The sequence below is a fragment of the Trichosurus vulpecula genome, chromosome 3 (assembly GCF_011100635.1).
Source record: "Trichosurus vulpecula isolate mTriVul1 chromosome 3, mTriVul1.pri, whole genome shotgun sequence".
NCBI classification, from domain to species: domain Eukaryota; kingdom Metazoa; phylum Chordata; class Mammalia; order Diprotodontia; family Phalangeridae; genus Trichosurus; species Trichosurus vulpecula.
This window is the reverse complement of record NC_050575.1, coordinates 3,088,410-3,108,711: the sequence shown is the minus strand read 5'-3', so window position 1 is coordinate 3,108,711 and position 20,302 is coordinate 3,088,410. Positions and strand designations below refer to the sequence as shown.

Genomic DNA, 20,302 nt, shown 5'->3' with positions numbered 1-20,302 from the left:
TCTGTATCCTAATTCCATCATCCCTCTATAATAAAAGCATCATCAAATTTCTGTAATCAAGAATGGAATGAATGGACCTTTCCTTAAATGACAGCATAAATCTAAAACCAAGAGCTACCCTCATATCTAACAAAAATAAACTAGAAACCTTTCCAATAAATTCAAGGGCAAAACAAAGATGTCTATTGTCACCACTTCTATTTGACAAAGTACTACAAATGGTAACTATGATAATTAAAACAAGAAAAAGAAAATGAGAGAATAATTTTGGGTAAAGAAGAAACAAAATTATCATTTTTTGCACATGATATGATGGTATATTTATAGAAACCTGACGAGTCAACTAAAAAATTAAATGACACAATTAACTTCAGCAAATTGAAGGATATAAAATTAATCCACACAAATTAGCAGCATTTCTATATAATACCAAAATAAAACCCATCAGGAAAAGATTAGAAAAAGAGAAATTTCAAATACCATTTATAATTACTACAGAATGTATAAAATATCCAAGATACAAACAAGATCTATAAACACGCAACTACAAACCACTGTTTACAGAAATAGGCAGGCTTAAATAACTGGAAAAATGTTAATTGCCCATGGATAGAATGAACCAATACAATAAAAATGACAAACTTTTATTCAGTACCATTCAAATCAAACTACCAAAGGATTACTTTGCAGAACTAGAAAAACAGTAACAAAGTTCATATGGAAGGGAAAGAAGGGCCAGAATCGCGAGAGAATATAATGGAAGGACATGGAAACAAAGGGGCCCCAAAAGAGCCAGACCTCAAACTACGCTACAAAGCAGTTATTACTAAAATAATTTTGTACCAGTTAAAAACCAAGTGATCAAAGGAATTAGGTGCAGAATACATGGGAGCAAATGCATCTAATGCCCTCCTCTTTATTTAACAAACACGAAGCCCCCAGCTACTCACATAAGGGCTCATTTTCTGACAAAAACGAATAGGAAAATGGGACAGACGTATGGAAGAAATTAGATTAAGACCAATACCTCACACCTTATACAAAGTTAAGCTCCCAATGGGCACACAACCTAGATTAAAAGGGTCCTATCAAAAACAAATTAGAAAAACATAGGAAAAATTACTTATAAAACTTATGGATAGGAGAAAAGTTTGTGACCACACAAGGAAAAGAGAGTATGAGAAGACAAAAAGGATGCTTCTGAATACATAAAAAGTTTCTGCACGAAGAACTCTAATAAGTCTAACATTATAAAAGGGAACTAAGTAACTGGGGAGGAAAAAAAAACTTTGCAGTAAGTTTCTCTGATAAAGGTCACTTTTCCAACATATATAATGCATTTATTCAAATTTATAAGAAAAAGTGCCATTCCAATGGATAAATGGCCTAAAGATATGAATAGACAATTCTCAAGGGAAGAAATCAGGCTATCTTTAGCCAAAAGAAAAAAATGCTTCATGTCATTACTAATTAGGGAAATGCAAACTGAAGGAATTAGGAGGTTTCATCTCATTCCCATCAAAATGGCAAAGATGACAAAAAAAGAAATAAAAACTGGAGATTATGGGAAAACAGGTACATTGATAAGTGTACCTATGAATAAGTACAACCAGTAGTGTCCCAATAAATATTCTGGGAAAGAAAAAAAATACCATGACGTACTTTTAAGTTTAATCTACGTTATTAATATTTTCTCAAGTCTAGACAATCATCAAAATAAGAAACCAAGACCTAATTTGTAGCATTTGCCCAATTTCCAAGATATAAATGCTCAATGAAATTTTTAACAAATTGCCTACCCTATCAGGGAAGGTAGAGAGGAGGGGGGGGGAGGGAAGAATTTGGAACTCAAAAATGTTTTAAATGAAATGTTAAATGTTAAAAATTGTTTTTACATGTAATTGGGGAAAAATAAAATATTAAAAAAAATGAGGAATAGCTGAATAAGTTGTGGTATATGAATAGGATGTGATGAAGTTCTATGGTGTTGTAACAAATGAGGAAACAGACGATTTGAAAAACTTATGGAAAAACTTAAAACAAACTGATACGAAGTGAAGTAGGCACAACCAAAAGAATAACATATACTATAACATAAAGATTACAAGATGAACATTTGTGAGGACTTTTATAAACTGACGAAGAAGGAAATGAGCAGAAAAAGGAGAACAATTTGTACAATAAAAACAATGTGAAAACTGCGAAAGAGCTACAACCTCTAGGCAACACTAATCTGTTAGTGGAGATACTGAACTATAACAGTTCTCAAAGGAACAATATGAGAAAATGATGAATGTGAAACAGCATATGGCAAAGAAAATCAGAATAGCTTATTTGTTTTTTGGCTCTTACCTGGTCATTTTCTTCATTCTCAAATGCAAAATCAGGCTGAATTGCTTCATTTTCTAAATTTGTGCTAGCCAGTGTTTCAGAGCAGCCTCTGTTACTCTCACTAGCATTAATATCACCAGCAATAACATCCCTAGTAACAAAGATGATGAAAGATTATTAGGCCACAAGGAAAATAAATACCAAAAAAAAAAAAAAAACCATATACACGTATGTATGTGTATATATACACGAATATTTATGTGTACATATCTGTATGTGTGTATGTATATATATAATGTGTGTGTGTATGCATACACACACATTTTCCAATAAGATATCTCATTCTTATATTCTTAACATATCCCCCTCTATTAGGCTGAGAAAGTATTCTGAAGATTATTTAGAAGCTAATCTCAATCAATAACTAAGGGGCAAAAATTATTCTGATTTTGCATTCGTGCTTCACAATATGGGATACTAACAACGATTTAGTAACTGACCTTGACAAAAGAGTATACACCTATCAGCATATGGTAAAAATGTGTGTTATGTTCCTCTATGAAATTATACAGAATGGTTACTTACTACAGACTTGGCTTTGTTTAGCACGGTGGCATGTGGAGAGAGTACCAGACCTAGAGTCACTAAGATCTGAGTTCAAATCCTGCCTCTTACATGCTAAACATGTAACCCTAGACGAATCACTGCCTGCCTCGGTTTCCTCATCTGTAAAATGGGGATGATGCGGTGCGGCTCCTCACAAACTGTCATGTCACTGTCATTACTTCACGGTTTGGGAACATCTCAAGGGGACACGCCAGCTTTTCTCGCACACAAAGACAGTACATGTGGTCTGATGAGCCCAACACAAATATACACGGTCACTGACTAGAAGAAAGTGAGCGCTGTGCCCGCCACGGAACAAAACAAAATGTCCTGAGAAGTCTGTTTGTACTGCACCCTTTGGAAGATAATTTCTACAAGGAAACGCTCAGATATCATCTGCACTCTCATACTCAACTTATGTTATCAACAACTTAACGTGAAGCGCTCTTTTATGTCCTTCAAATAGTTCTCAGTTTCGCCTCACGTTTAAATTGTCGCTCTACTGTATAATCTGTATTTAACCCTTGAAATAATTCCTCAGGGATTCCTTTGACCAACTTTTTCATCACAGAACCATAAATTTAGAGCTAGAAGAGAGCTCAGGGGCCATTAAGCCGCTGTGAATTTCTCCCAGTCTTCTCAAATGGCATACAATTTTCTGAACTGTCCCAAATTGAAGGATTATGTACCAGAAAGGACAAATATTTCCTGCTCCATAGTAAAATACTACATGGGACTTCTCTCACGCAAGAGATAGCAATGACAAGATGGCAGAAAAGCAAAAAGATTTGGCCTTTTGCTTTTAAAGAAAATAGGTTGAGTTTGGTAAATTTAAGTAGAAAGTTTACTTAAAAATGAAAGCCAAATTTCCTACTAAAGATAAACTTTATATTCCTGCCTTAATGAAACATAAGCATTTTCTTACTGGTCATCAGCTCCTTCTCCATCACAATCTGTACTTTTTGCTTCCTTGTTGTGCCCCACACCACGCTGCTGTAGACTCTTTAGATCATGATCTATGCCGCTCTGCAGATTAAAAAGGTGCTGTTCCACAGCTGCTCTAATTGTTCTCTCTAAAATGCTACAAAAGAGAGAACGTGTTTAGAAAAAATCTGCCACAAGGTAACGTTAACACATTTCTAATCCTTTAAGTATTTTTAATGTAAAGATTTAAATTATTATTTAAATTTTAAAACTTTTTATAGGATTATTTATTTACTTCAGCACTAGATGCCTCTGGGGAAGAGAGCAAGTTTTCCAGTCACTGTCTCTGCCTTCATTTAATTCAACTCAATAAGCATTATGTTAAGCACACACAGTCACCGTGCAAGGCCTTGTGGGTAAAGTCTACAATCTACCAAGATACCACCCACATTCAGGTAAACAAACAGAAGTATTTAAAAAGCGATGAATAGAAAGAGGAGAAAAGCATAAACAGGAAGAGAAGGAATCTGTGAGAGAAAGGAGAGAGGAGGCAGCACAACCTCACTGTAGAGAACGTCCCTTTGTAAAAGCGTAGAGATCAGAGATGGATTGCGGAGCACAGGGAAACAAAGCAGGCCAATCTGAATGTAGATAATATAATGTGAAATGAAAAAATACATCAGAGCCAGACTGTGAAAAGTTTTAAATAACAAATGCAGGAATCTTTATTTTATCCTTAAAGACAACAGGGAAACCCTAAAGTTTCCTGAGTGAAGGAGTGAGTCAGTCAGATTTGTGCCTCAGGAATATCAATTTAACAGCTCTAAGGAAGATGTCTTGGGGAAGGGACTGGGTAGGAGGTTGCCACAACAGTCTAAGAAAGAAGCAATTGCAGAGAGATTTAGGATAGTAGTCCTATGGGCAGTATAAAAGGGATAGAAGTGAGGAAGGACAGAACTGATAGGCCTTGGCAACCCACTGAATTGGGGAAGGGGGAGAAGTGTGAAGAGTCAAGGGTCACTCCACAGTTGTGAACCTGAGTGACAGGAAGAATCATGGTGCCAACAATCATGGTGCCCTTGACAAAAATAAGCAAATTAGGAGGAATGGATTTGGCAGGGAAAGACGACAAATTCTGTTTCAGATGTGATAAAATTGAGATACCTATGGGACATCTAAACGATGGTGTCCAATAAGAAGTAAAGGCTGTAGGACTGGAGCTCAGGAAAGAGATGAGAGCTGAATTTTGGATTTAGGATTCTTCTGCATAGAAATAACAATTAAATCTATGGCAAGTGATGAGATTACTGATGGAAAATAAAAAGATAAGTAAGGAAATGTGACATAAATGCAGATAACTATAAACAGACACTATATAAGTGAAAAGATTATAAACTAGAAAGAACAGAAGAATAATCAGTCTAATATATCGCCTTTGAAAAAAAAATGTTGCCTCCATTACCTTTGAATTAAGGTAGCATGGTATTATGGAGGGAACAACAGAATTGAGAATCTGAAAGACTCAAGTCAAAAATTCTACCTCAGACACTTAACTGTGTCATTTAACTCCTGAGCCCTAGTTTCCTTATCTGTTAAGGAGCAAAGAAAACACTTGCAGCACCTATTTCTCAAGGTTTGTGTAAAACTAAAATATAATAATGTGTACAAACTGCTTTGCAAATCTGAACTACACGTCAGCTGGCATTATCATGAAAGTGACGAGGTCTGGTCGAACAGATGAAAATACCAATACTACTGTGATAGTCACCCTGTTCATTCGTTCCTTATTCATTCCGGAAATTCACTTATAGCTATGACGAACCAATCGGATCTATCCATATCCCACAGAAATCTTCTTAAAAGTAAGCATGTCTAAAGCTGAACTCATTACTTGGGTCCCTCCCACACGTTTCCATTCTTCTTCCAAACTGCCAAATTTCCGTTGAAGGCACCATCTTCCTTTCAGTGTTTTGGGTTCACAATCTAGACAATCTGACTCCTCACTCTCCTTCACCTCACATATCTAATTAGCTGCTGAATCTTACTGTTTCTACCTTCACATCTCTCGAATCGAGCGCTCTCCACTCACACAGCTACCAGCTTAGTTCAGTTCCTTGTTACTTCTCATCGTTCTCTTAGTTGGCACCCCTGCCTCAAGTTTCTCAAAACTCCAGTCAATTCCATACAACGCATGCTGACCAAACTAAATCCAGTGGTTTCCTAATGATGATAAGATAAAACATAAACTCCTCTATTTAGCTTGTAAAGCTCTATACAACCTGGCCCCAACCAACCTAACTTTCCAGCCTCACTGACTATTATTCCCCCTTCCACATTCTGCAATCCAGCCAAATGACCTGTTTTTCACTGAAAATTCTCTTATCTTTTCCCCCCATGCCTTTTCACTGGACATCCCCCATGCCTGAAATATATTCCTCTTCATTTACAAGGCAGTTCAGATATTATTTTCTGCAAAAAGCCTTTCCTGATCCCACCAACTTTTAGTTCCCTCCCTCCCATAGTACCTAGTATTTAAACTAGCTTGTGTGTCTGTATATGCATTTATTTACTTTATATTTATGCTGTCTACATATTTGTTTATGTATTTATTCTCTCCCCCATTATAAGCTCATTGCTAGGGATCCTTCCATTCGTTGTTAATTGTCTGCCTGGTACCACAGTAGGTAGGTGCTAAATAAATATCTGATGACTGACTGAGGTTTGTGAAGGCATGATGCCTTAGGAAAGGACCAGAAGGTAAAGGATTCGAGGGTAGAAGATAAATGAACTATTAGTTAAGACTGCAAATCAAGGAAAGGTAAGCCAAAGCAAGGATGTTGGACTAGGAAAATAAGGGAAGCTAGAAGAACTGGAGCTCAAAGTAAGGACAAATAGCTTTAGAAGAAACGAGGCAGAGAAGAACTAGAAGACGTCATCAACAGAAAAGCTGTATTAAATAGTTGAAAAGAAAACCTATTGCAGATAGCAATGCATACTTCATAAATTGACAAAAATCTCATATTAGTAATATAAAAGCATCCAAAAGAAATGTTTGCATCTCTATAGTTTTTTTAATTGTCCATCATTATGTCACAAAATGATCACTAATTACATAAGTGCTATAAAGTTGTATATAATGTTTTGATATAAAGTAAAGACAATAATCAAGCCACTTAATGCATTACCTTCAACTTCTAAGGAGAAAACACTGAAATAAAAAATTTGCATTCTAACAACATAAATATTCTACTTACTCTGCAGAGGCTGGCAAGATGTTGATGGGAGATATATGAGCACTGTAATCAAAGAAAGAAATTATCTTTAAAAAATTAAAATAGTAACTCAGCATTAAGTAAACTAAGGCACATACATCTTCACCAATCAGGAAAATACATTAAATGAAGCATGTTTTCAAAAAAGTAGTATACTATTAGTTTTTTTCAGAATCTTATTGGCTAAGTAGACAAGCAACAGCAGATAGATGGATGGATGGATGGACAGGTGGATGGACAGGTGGAGGACGGACCTGTCCCTTAAATCTGTGAAATAAATTTATCCCAACCTATACTTGCACACTGATTAAGCAAGAGAAGGAAACAGCTTGATTAGTGACCATAATTAGGAAAAATTTACTAAGATGACAAAAATAGGTATAATTATAGGTTTTTTTTAAAAATAACTTTTAGAATCTGATAGTATCTTATTAGTTGCTTTTCTCCCCGCAAGCACCATAAGCAGTCCCTTCAACAGAAGACAGCACAATCACCCAGCTTCCCTTCACTTACTGTGCCAAAAGATTACACACAGGTGACAAGATAACTATATTCCATGCGCCACTTAAACAGGCACAGGAGACCTCAGTTAACTGCTGAGTCCAATACAGAATATTCATTCACATTAAAAGTCAACATAGGTTCTACACAGCAAGCAGTTTCCACCTTCACCAGCACCACCTCTTCCAAACACCACGGTTGGATACAGCATGGCTCTGCCACTTTCAGTCAGGCAGTTAATAAACATTTATTAAGCACACCTAATATATACCAGGCCTGCAAAAAACTGTAAAGCAATTTAAGAGAAATAAGGCTTAGATCAACATCTCATAAAATACAGCACAATGAGCTTCAAATGGATATACAACCTAGAAATAAAAGGTCATATCACGAACAAATTAAAGGAGAAGAAGAAAGACACCTTTCCCAGCTACGGATAGGGGAAAAGAGCCTAATCAAACAAGGGAAAGAGATGATCACAGGAAATGGTAAAAATAAACACTTCTCCCTATAACATTGAAGAAGTTGTGCACAAAATCAGTGCAGTCAGAGTAAGAAGGAAAACAAGCTATTAGAACAGGGAAACAGAGTGGGGAAAAACCTTTGCTATAATTTTTTTTTTCAATAAAGTCTGATATCCACACACACACATCCCCATTCTCCAGGAGATAGTCAAAGGATATAAACAGTTCAAAGGTAGAAATCCAAGCTTATCAACAACTACAAGAAAAAATGCTCCAAATCACTAATAATTAAAACACAGATAAAAACAACGCTGAGATGCTACCTCACACACATTAGATTGGCAGAGATGATTAAAAAAAAAAAGGAACATGGAAATTGTTGGAAGGATCATGGGAGGACAAGTACAATAATCCACCATCAGTAGAAATGGCTGTGAATCAGTCATCATTCAGCGAAGTTTTAGAGGCTGGCCCCAACAGACAACTGGAAATTGAAGTAATGCCCATCAACTGGGGAACGGCTGAACAAGTTGTGGTATGTGAATGTAATGTAATACTATCGTGCTATAAGAAATGATGAGCAGGCTGACTTCAGAAAAACCTGGAAAGACCTACATGAACTGATGCCGAGTGAGGGGAGCAGAACCAGGAGATCACTATACACAGTAACAGCAATATTGGGGGAAAATAAACTATGACAGACTTAGCTCTTCTCAGCAATACAACGATCTGAGACAATTCCAAAAGATTCATGATAGAAAATGCCATCCACAACCAGGGAAAAAACTATGGAGTCTGAAGACAAATTGAAGCATACTATTTTCACTTTCTTTCTGGCCTTTTGTGGTTTTTCCCTTTTGTTCTGTCTCTTCTTTCACAACATAACTGGTGTGGAAACATGTTTAACATGATTACATGTGTATAACCTATCTCAGTTTGCCTGCCATCTAGGGGAGGGGGTGGTGAGGGAGAGAGAGAGAAAAATTTGGAACTCAAAATGAATGTTGAAAACTATCTTTACATGTAATTGGAAAAAAAATAAAATATTATTTAAAAAAAAAAAAAGAATTTGGCCCCCAAAAAGTCACTAAGTTATGCATACTCTAAGCAAAGAGGCCACTACTAGGCATATTTACCCAAAAGATCAAAAAAAATTTTAAAGGGTTCATACGTACAAAAAAAATTTACAGCAGCACTTTTTGTTGTGGCAAAAAGCTGGAAACTAAGGGCGTATCCATGAGTGGGGAATGACCGAACAACTTATGGTGTGTGAGTGTTAGTAATGCAGTATTACATGTCACAAGAAATACAAGAGGGCCAACTTCAGAGAAATCTTGAAAGTCTTGTATGAACTGATGAAGAGAAAAGAAAGCAGAAACTAAAAACACGTTATGTAGTCATAGCAAGACTTCAGATTTCTGATCAACGCAATAACCAGCCACAACTCCACAAGACACATGATGAAATATCCTGATGTAAAAGGGACAGATTCAAGACGTAAAACAAGACATATTTTTAGACATGAGCATTGTAGAGGATTTATTTTGACTACAAAAATTTGTTCCCAAAGTTTTTGTTTTCTTTTTTTCTTTTTTCCTTTTTTTTGAAATAGTGGGAGGTGGAAATAAGGTGGAAGAGAAACAAGGAAGATATCAGTAGTTACCAAAAAGAATAAAAGGAAAGTGTTTGAAGTGTTTTCAAATACCCAAGCAAGCAGAAGGAAGGCCAGAAGGAAACAAGGAAAAGCAGAATAGCTTTGAAAGTTTCATGATGAATTTATTATCTGTTTAAAAGGAAAAGTATATGTAGTAAGAGATTCACATATAAATAATCCTCTTTTCCTGTTCTACTTTGTATCTGGAATGCTTGTTTTTTTGGCATTTGTTAAATTCAAAATGACAATAAAAACGAAACTAAGGAAGTGACTATCAACTGTGAAATGGCTGAACAAATTACTGCCCTATGAGAAACGACAAAAGGAACGGATTCAGGAAAACCTGAAGGTCTAGTAGGAGCTAACAGTGAAGTGAACCCCACTAGAAGAGAATGCAACATCAATGTTATAAATGAAATAGCTCAGAAAAACTGAAGAACTCTAATCAACGCAATGAGCAGCCACGGCTCCAAAGGCCTGAAGAAGCGGTGGTTTTTGTCTCACAGTGGACTGACTATAAGTATAGAATAAGACACACTTTTTCAGCCATGGCTAAGAATTTTTTTTGGCGTGATTACATTTATTTGTTACAAGAGGGCTTATTATACTCTAGAAGAGTTCAGGCGGTGAGCTAATACTATCCTCACAACAAAAAAGACTATAAATGAAATATTTGAAAACTCCAAAGAAGAAAGTAGAAGCAAGTTTAGAAGGGGGTACGGTCAAGCAGATTAATGCTGATACTACCACTTACAGTGAAGATACACTTTTTAAAAAGATGTATGTCATAGATTCACTTCATAGACAATCCTTTTTCTGGCCTGCTTTATCAATGGAAAGTTCATCTTTATTGATGATTTTCTAATTCACAATAATTTTTCTAATTAAGAAAAGAATTAATGGCTCTAATGGTTTGCAATGGCATAAGTGGGCATGGGCATAACGGCACATGGGCAAGACCTTTCCTTTTGAAGGCAGTCATTTAGTTGCAAAAAGACAGGTTTCGCACTTTTTTATACTGTGCTTGTTTTTACTAAAGACATACATGGTGCATATATTTGAAAAGTAAAATAACAAAGATGACAGACTAATATTAAACAGCTTAATTGCAAGTAACCTGGTAAAAATCCATTAAGTATAGGAGTAGCTTTTGTTTTTCACCTTCAAAGGTCAAAGTAAAATTTTAAGCAATTTCGGTCAATGGTTTTGCAAAACAATTCCAGTTTTTAAAAAAATTTATAACATAAAGAAACAAATAACTAAGCCCCATCACAAACGTGGGAAAGAAATATCTATGCCAAATTAACACTACAAATTTAACCACATAGGCCCAGAAAGTCAAAGTTTGCCCACTGTTAACACTTCATACTTATAACTATCTAGGTAAAAAACATGCTCCAGTGGCTAGAGAAGATAAACAGAATAAAGCACGTTGAAAACTATTTTAGGCCCAATGACCTATCATTTATGCTACATAAGTTAACTCCTACTTATCTTACTCTCTAAGATGGGCAAAACAAGCTACATTCTCTGAATGCTTTATAGTTACAAGGTCCCCAGAAGTTGAAGACTTGGGTCCTAGGCCCTGCTCAAGTTCTAGCTGCATAATTAGGCAGACGGCTTCACCTCTGTGTCTCAGTTTCATCACCTGTTGAGGAGGAATAAGACCACCTGCCCAACCTACTTGACAGGAATGCTAAGATCAAATGAAACAAGATAGGTGAGGGCACAGTGCTATAAATAAACCTCTTATGCATAAGTGAGGTATTGTTATGATTACTATTTCAGGATGATGTGAAATTAAAGTAAAAAGTTCTCAAAGATCTTCTAATGAGATTACTAACACACTAATTCTATGTAATAAGACACTGACAATCAACATTTACACATCCTGTTTAGACAATCTGCATTTGTACTAGAGACTCTGAAACAGAATGACAGAAATGCGCAGAACTATGAAACTGTCCAGCCCAAGTGCTCGGCATTACTCAAGCAGAAGTTTAGCAGTCGGCTGATATATTCAAAAAACATTTGTAAGTATTGTAGCTGATACAAGCTGACTACTTTAAATGCAGTTTTCCTCCTTCCTGCTCTCACAGAAACTACTAGCTACAATGAGTCAACCATAAACAAAGGCTAATATTTTAAACTTAACTTGTTTAACTGTTTCAAGTATTCCCAAAAAACGGAGTCAATTTTAAGGCCAACCAAAATGTACTTTAAGGCAACTCTATTTAAGGTAATAATCATTTCCCAGCAAAGTCTGGGGTAAAGAGTCAAAAAGAACTGGGTTCAAATCCTACCTCAGACACTTACTAGCACTATGACCCTAAACCACTCAACCACTGTGACTGACTTTCCTCATTTGTAAAATTGAGATAACAACAGTACCTACTTCATGGGATTTTTGTAAAGATCAAATAATAAAATGTATATAAAAACTGCTTTCTAAATATGAGCTATTATTATTGGAGCAAAGTAATTCCACAATAGTCTTTTCTGCACAGCTCAAACAATATGAATCTCATGAAAATCAAGTTAAGGGGTGTGAAAACACTATATGAAACACAAATAAATCTGTTATTCTCATACAGTTGATGCTGACCAAAGTATCTTTAAAAAAGGAATTTAGGAAATCAAATGAACATTATTCTTCACCCACAAAGTTATTCTTGGTGCTCCCTCCCAACACTCCCCACCCCCAGCCAGTAGCAATTCACAGCATTGCTTGTGAGAGAAGAGCCCAGACAGAGTTCAGTTAGTTCCTTCCAATTGGCCAAACCAAACCCACTAAAAAAAATCTGTCCCATATTTATTAACATTAGCTAATGAATGAGACTTGACTACCTCAAGCCTAAGCTTTTCAAGGTATTAACTTTTATTTTATGATAAGGTCTTAGGCTCATAAAAACCATCTCCCCCCTCTCCCCTCCCACCCATACATACAAAGGTGATGTGAATTTGCAGCATTTAGCCCATTTCTAGCAGGTGTACCTAAGCTGAATATGAATTCAACATTTGGTACCTTTTGCAGAGACATACAGGCTAACACAGATTTCAAGCCAGCTCTCAGAAATCCCAAAGCCAAAGGTGAGCCTACCATGATAACACCTTGAGGAAAACTTGAACCCCAAGAGTTTCTTGTTATTCTAAGAGAGAAAAAATCTCTGCTTCATCTTAAAGAAACCAGAATACAGGCTATTTTTCAACTAAAGCAACCAATTCCTGGAGCTCAAACTATTTTTAGTTCCCAACTTTACAGCTGGAAGCACTGCCTTTTAGTCACACATCCTAAAGATGAAACTGTAAATTCTCCTTCAACAGCTAAAAAAGTACTATGTTTACTCACTTCTGGGTAAATACATTTTAGGAAGGACACTGATAAGCTGGAAAGTGTCTAGAAGAGAGAGGGCAAGAGGGATGGAAAGGGTCCCCAAATTTGTATTTTAAATATGCAATCTTTTTTATCTTGTCTACTTAAATATTTTTTGATTACTAAGTTTAGAATTTTTTTAAAAACACATTAAACCCCTCCAATCTATTTTATCGATACTCTCTCCTTCCTTTTGGTTGAGTTACCTTCTTCAAAGATCTCTGAAATTGATATTGGCCGACAGGCTTGACAGTAATATCAAGGAGTGAGTCTTAGAGGTTAGAAGGGCAAAACGAGAGACTAGAATTACTGTTGTGAGCCCAGTGAAAGAGTCAAAGGTACATTAAAAACTTGGTCAGTGTCATAATTTTTTTTTTTGCAACAATTCATAAGGAAGACAACTACACAAAAAGTTTTCAGTGAATTATTCAGTCAGAATATTCAAAATTAAAATACTTCCCCTCTTTCAAAAATTTCCAAGGAAAAAAAAGTGTATTCTAAAGCTACATTCTTCTGTCCCTTTACATCCCCATTCACTGTGTCGTTTAATTTGCATGGAAGAGAAGATGGTGCAGTAATACCAGTTTGCTTTGATCTATGTAGTTGGACAAGAAGCTTTATTCAGGCTTTACTGCCTTCTTTCCTCTAAATTATATAAAAATATAATATTACATAAAATTCTAATCAGTTGGCTTATCAGAACACCATTAGAAAGTTTATAAGAAAAACCATCAGTAAAGACATTAAATATACTCAACAGCTGAAAGACCATGAAAAGTTGCTATGAAGAGGCAAACAAACAGTTCAAAGGTACCTACACTCATGGATAAAAACAAATGGCATAAAACAATGTCCATGGAGAATAAATCAAACTAGGGGTTTTGTTGGAGGAGAAGGGAATGAGGTAAGATGGGATTTCATCTCTAAGGCCACATACAAACTGGACTACATACATCATTCAAACTATCTTTGTGGCTACTGAAGGACAAAGGGCTGGTTAATTACACGAGACAAGCCCAGAGTATAAATACAATTCTGATATTATATTTTAATAAGGTATTTTTTTTTCAGTTTAAACCACTTTCTCAGGGCCTTACTCAACACAGCAAAGCTAACAAAAATCTTCACATATACTGAAAAGGCCTTAAAAAAAAGATGTGCATTCATCAGCACAACGCTGTCTGCAGCAACTACATATGGCTAAAAACAGGGCGTGAATTCTGACGAGCACAGACACAGGATACATAAAATCCCAACACATTTTTCAGTGAAACTACTTATAAATTCTGCAGACAGATGCTACACACAGACTGTCAGTCCAAAAATGTTAATCATATGTTATTTAAATCATGGCTGTATTCATTAGCGATAGTACCAAATGACAAAGCAAGAGAGACACATACTAAATCACAAGGGACATATATTTCTTAAATCTTTAGTCAAGTGTTTTGCAGCTCTAACTGACTAATGAATCCTTGCTTGTTCTCTTCTGCTGTTAACTACTTTAAAAGATCAGCTTATACAACCAATAATTTTTTGGAAACTATAAATAATTTTAGATTTATCTTTTTTAACTATGAGAACTCATATATCATCAAGTTATCATAAGGTCACTCGCTTGCTGAAAGAAATACAACATCATAATAAACAATATTTCTTCTATATCCTAGCTACACCAAAATTATTCTGATCAACTCACCTGTGTAACAGAACCTTGCAGGCCATTCTGATTACTGTAGCTATTCCCACTGAACATTTCTGATAAAGGGACTTCATTTGAAAAATCATAAAGGCGAGTTGATAAATGCTTATGAATATTACTGGGTTTGATTTCAGTGGCTGCCTTCCAGAGGCTGGGTACTTCTAGACAGTGCTGTGCTAAACTCTGCAGTCTAAATAGCAGACTGCAACATGAGGTCACTACTGACAAGAAGCTACCCAATCAACACTCCAAAAAAGTCCTCCCAAGCACTTTAGTGTTTTTTAGGTGGAGCACAATCTGGGTGAGATGCCACACACAATAACATGTAAGCCTGATCAAATTAAAAAACAAGCCAATCACAGATCTAAGGTCCCTTCAAGCTCTAAGATAGTCTCTTAGGAACCATAACTTCATTATTTCATATAAAGGACATGATGTCAAGTTGATTTTTGACTTAAACATAGGAAATGAATAAGTGGAAAACAAGCATATAAACAAGCACAAAATGGCCAAACTGTTAACAGTTCATGCAAAAAAAAAATTAAAAATAAAAAGATCTGGGGGAGTTTTAATGAACTGAAAACTCAAAAACAAATATTCTAGAATAAGTAACATGATCTTAGGGTACGTTAAGAGAGGCATAGTTTTAATAGTCATGTTGTACACTTCCCTGGTAAGACAACAGCTGAATTTCTACGTTTACTTCTGAGATTTACATTTTGTGAAGGACCCTGACAAGCTGAAGAGAGTCTAAAGCAGTGGTACACAAAGCTAGGGACACAGCACGAACCCCCAAGAGTGGATGACCAACCAATGGAGACTGGCCACAACTCACCCTCCCTGTGATAGCCAAACATGTGGCTTGTCTCCAACACAAATACAGCTATCCTTCACCTGTTAACAGCCCAACAGTCTCCAACTCAACTCTGTTCTGTTCTTGTACAAGTTCCCAACCTTACCTCCTTCCGGGCTACACATCAGATCCTCAGCACAGTAATGACCTCACCCCAACAAGAACACCCACAGCAGCTGCTGCCCAAGTACCACTGGGAAATTTCAACTCCTCCCTTACCTCCTCCCCCCTCCCCCACCTGCACATTCACCAGAAAGAAGTATGCAATCAAAAAAGTCTTAGAGGCTTTTAGAGCTCTTTCTATTTGAGTATGACACCCCTGGTCTAGAGGAAAACAAAGAGGATAAGAAGGAACCTCAAGACCATACCATAGGAAGAATGAAAGGCTGAAGAACTGTTTGTGCTCAACATGGAAAAGAGAAGACTGGGGTGATGCAAGTGGTTGACTTGTCTTCGTCATTATTAGGCCTGAATGACAGGCCCACAGATGAACTAGTAGCCAGACATGTAAGTTGCAAAGAAGAACATTTAGGTTTAACACAGGGAAACACAAGCAATTTGGGTTCTCCAAAAGTGGAATGATGTGATACAAGGAATTCCCATTCAGGAGTAGATGGACTCTGAGGTCCCTTCTCCAATACTGAGACTCTGTGACCAATTCCAAGGGAAAACTGGACAGGATCAATAATGTTACAACTGGCCTCTCGTGATATTCAAGAGGCAACAACTGGATAGTTAATCACACAAATCTAGGATATACGAGGAGGAGACAATCCCTTAATTTCACATGGCACACGCTACCCTTTACAAACCTGCCGTGAGTCTCCCTTCCCTTTGAATTTGTACCATCAACGTTAAAGTAACTACAACAGAGCATCAGTGCTCAGGAAGATTTCCCCACGATGCTCACAGATAAGTAAACAGTTGCAGTGAGTTTCAGTCTGCCCAACAGCAGGCACTCAGATTCATTAGACTGAATGTACATATATATATATATCTCACATATGCTATGACTAGGGGAAAAAAAAGAGGTTCTGCCTATAGGAGATGACAATATAATAATATGAAAATTGTAGTAACTGAAATATGAACTACAGCCCTCATGTCACTGTCTTTTGGCTCTTGATCCAGCTACCTCTACGGGAGACAGTGAGTAGAGTGTTAGGTTAGCCAGAAAATGTGAATTGAAATCCTGGCTCTTCTATTTACTGCCTATGTGATTACAGGCAAATCGTTTCACCTCTCAGGGCATCAGCTGAACTCCGTCACCATACTTCTTCATCCTTGACAATGCTGCTGCTGTTTCACTCTGCAAATTGTAACTTCTGAGACCATCCAATGAAGTAGCTAAGCCACTCAACTCTGAAATTCTCGGGAAGCTGCTTCTTCATCCCTGCTATCTTCTATGATGCTGTTCCACAAGGACCTCTTCCCCTTTTCCTCATGTCAATCAACTGCCTCATTTCACTTAACTGACTCAAACTCTTTCCCCGGGTCTCTCTCCCATTAGAATGTAAGGAAAGGAAAGAGAGTCTCATTTTTTGTATTTGTACTCTTAGTACTTAGTACAATGCTCAGCACACAGAGAATACATAGTAAGTACTTTTTCATTCATTTATGTATAAAATGGTGGGTGGAGGATTAGATGACCTTTAAGGTTCCTTCCAACTCTAAACACAATATTCTACCAATAAAATATAATTACTGTTATACTAGTATATGAAAACTGCCTGGCAAAATAGCCTGACAAAAGAGTCTGAATCCATGTGTAAAGATAACTTGGAGAAATAAGAGAAAAGAAAGCACTAGGTCCCCACACTCAGGCCAGTTGAAGAGCTTTTATTTCCTCAGTAGAAATTAGGAAATAAGAATTAGGGGATGAGGGTGGGGAAAAAGTGGGGAAAAGGTGGGGAACGAACGCCTACTTCTCAGTCCTCATATCACTCACTAACTCCTTCTCGTCTGTCTCTTGCTATTCTCTCTTCAAATCTAACCAAAATATGAATCCATAACGCCTCTGAATTCCCCAGGCCCAGTCATTAAATAAGCACTTATTAAAACCTACTATGTGCAGGTAGACAGCTAGGTGGCTCACCTGATATAGCACTAGGCCTGAAGTCAGGAAGACCTGAGTTCAAATCTGGTCTCAGACACTCACTACCGGTGTGACCCTGGGCAAGTCACTTAACCTCTGTCTGACTAATCCACTAGAGAAGGAAATGGCAAATCATTCCAGTATCTTTACAAAGAAAATCACATACAGGGTCACTGGGGATACAGAGAAAGGCAAAAGGCAGTCCCTGCTCTACAAAAGCTTACATTCTAGTAAGAGGGACAACATGCAAACAACTATGTACAAACAAGCTATACACAGGATAAATGGGATATAATTAAAAGAGAGAAGATACTAGAATTAAGGGGGATGAGTAAAGGCTAACTGAGGATATGAAGGAAACCAAGAGGCAGAGATGAGGAAGGAAAGCATTCCAAGCATGAAGGACAAGTGGAAATGCCCAGTGACGGAGTATCTTGTTTGAGGAACAGAAATGAGGCCAATGTCATTGGATTGTAGGGTAAAAGTGAGGGCGGGGGGGGGGGGGGGGGGGGAGGGGAGTTTAGCATAAGAAAATTAAATGGGTGGGACAGGTTATGAAGGACTTTGAATGTCAGAGGATTTTATTTTTGATCCTGGAAGTGACAAACAGCCCCATCTTCATCATCTGACCAGTCTACATTCTCTCCTCTTCCCTCCCTTTCACACATTCTTCCTCCCTATTCCCTCTTCCCATGCTTTTCACCTCTAAGCTCTGAAAACTTTATGTAAATCAATGCTATTGTGGCCAATATTCTGCTCACAATTCCTGTGTCTTCCCAAACCAAAATACTGTTTATTGGCCTCTACTCCCCATATGTGCTGTCTCCCCAATTAAATAAAATGTAAGATCCTTGAGGGCAGAGGTTTTGATATATTTTGGATTTGCATCCCTGATCTTTAGCACAGTGCTTGGCACATAGTAAACATTTATGGGATCTTCCAGTGGTCCTCTTCTTTGCCCAAACAAGAGATATCTAAACCAACAGAGAGAGAACCCAGAGAGGCAGAGGAAAACAAATCTAAAGAAAGTGACCCCTGGAATGGAGAACAAAGTCAGTTGTAGATTCATGAAAGGATTATCCCTGATACTTGGCGGGAGCAGGCCCAGAGAGTCCAGCTAAGTGAACCGCCCAGCAGAGATGCTGGAGAGTGCCAGAGGTCTATCCGCCCAGGCCATCTCACCATCTGCTTGCTATGAACTCCTTTCTCTGATTACTGCTCTCCTCTGTGTGCTGTCATCCTCTACTAGAACGTAAGCTCCCACAGAGTTGGCATGGTATTCTTCTTTTAGCCTTTTTAAATCACAGGAACCTAGCACAGAGCCTAATACATATTAAGCACTTAATAAATCAATAAATTCATCTAAATTCTAAAACTAGCTGGCATTTTAAATCTAAAAAAGGGAAAAGATACATTTTCTCTTCACTTTAAAAAAAGAATTACCAAATTAGGTATTAAAACCACAACTTTAAACAGGCTACCAGGTCTACCTATTGTCTTGTGATTCCATAAACACAGATTCTCAGAACTGGAAGAGAAAGTAGAAGTTTTCTATGTCTAATGCTCCCACTTTAGAGAATTATCAAACCTCAGTTATGTAATAGCCAACATAAAATTAATCCTAAATCACAGAATCACAGACTTAGACCTGAAACCTTAGGATTCCTTTAGTCCAACCCTCTCATTTCGCAGGTAAGGAACTGAGGCTGAGAGAGGCCAAGTGACTTGCCCAAGATCAACCAGGGAGCAGCAGGTCGCAGAGCTGGAATTTTATTTCAGGTCCAGCAAATCTAGCACTCGTCCCACTGTCCCACAGCAATGTTGACTCACTTGCAAAATCAGATTAGACTGAACTCCCTTTAAAAGACATGTCCCGGAAAACAAATTTTCACTCTGTTGGCTTACTGCACCAACTTCGCTTTTTAGGAACTTCCTAGCTGCACCTGTTATTCTTCCTCAGCCTAAGAAACATAAATCAGTAAGCTTGCTACAGGATATGTACTTTATATAATAATAACAATAGCCGTAGCTAGCAATATGTAGGACTCTAAAGCACTTTATAAAAATTATTTCATCCTTTCCTTAAAATAACTCTGAGGGGTGGGCGCTATTATCATTCCCATTTTAGAGATGGGGAAACTGAGGCACAGCCACTAATTCCCTTGCTATTATTACATTCCTGAGGTAAGTTCTGAACTCAGGTCTTATAAACAGCAGTAAGTCCTTGTTAGGATCTTTGCATAACAGAAGTTTATTCTCCTCTCCCCAGTGGAAAGTATTTGCATTCGTGTTCAGAATCCCAAGCGATACAGTCATAAGCACCTCCACAAGACTTCCAATCCTTACTTATAGGAAGAACCTAACGCCATCATCCTGGCACTGCCCAAAATCCCTGGGAAGATTCGTGCCCATATTAATTGGCTAGCATCCTGCGTTATTTCCTTTCTTTCTTTTGCTTTCACCCTTAAAGCCACCATGAAAGACTCCCCCTCTTTTCCCAATATCTTCACTGGCATCTATCTGGGCT

The 20,302-nt window shown here is 37.3% G+C and overlaps 1 protein-coding gene across 6 annotated transcripts in view; it reads right to left on the bottom strand.

Annotated features, from left to right (window-relative positions):
• Window positions 1-20,302, bottom strand: part of FAM13B (family with sequence similarity 13 member B) — a 97,888-nt gene that overhangs the window by 36,269 nt on the left and 41,317 nt on the right. For 5 of the 6 annotated variants that reach the window (XM_036750656.1, XM_036750662.1, XM_036750660.1 and 2 more), the window contains exons 8-10: window positions 7,116-7,157; window positions 3,863-4,018; window positions 2,353-2,482 (exon numbers count right to left, since the gene is read on the bottom strand). In XM_036750656.1, coding sequence (XP_036606551.1) covers window positions 2,353-2,482; window positions 3,863-4,018; window positions 7,116-7,157 — 328 coding nt within the window. Of the gene's footprint in view, window positions 1-2,352; window positions 2,483-3,862; window positions 4,019-7,115; window positions 7,158-14,824; window positions 14,989-20,302 lie in introns of those variants that run through there. The other variant, XM_036750661.1, reaches the window with a different exon arrangement.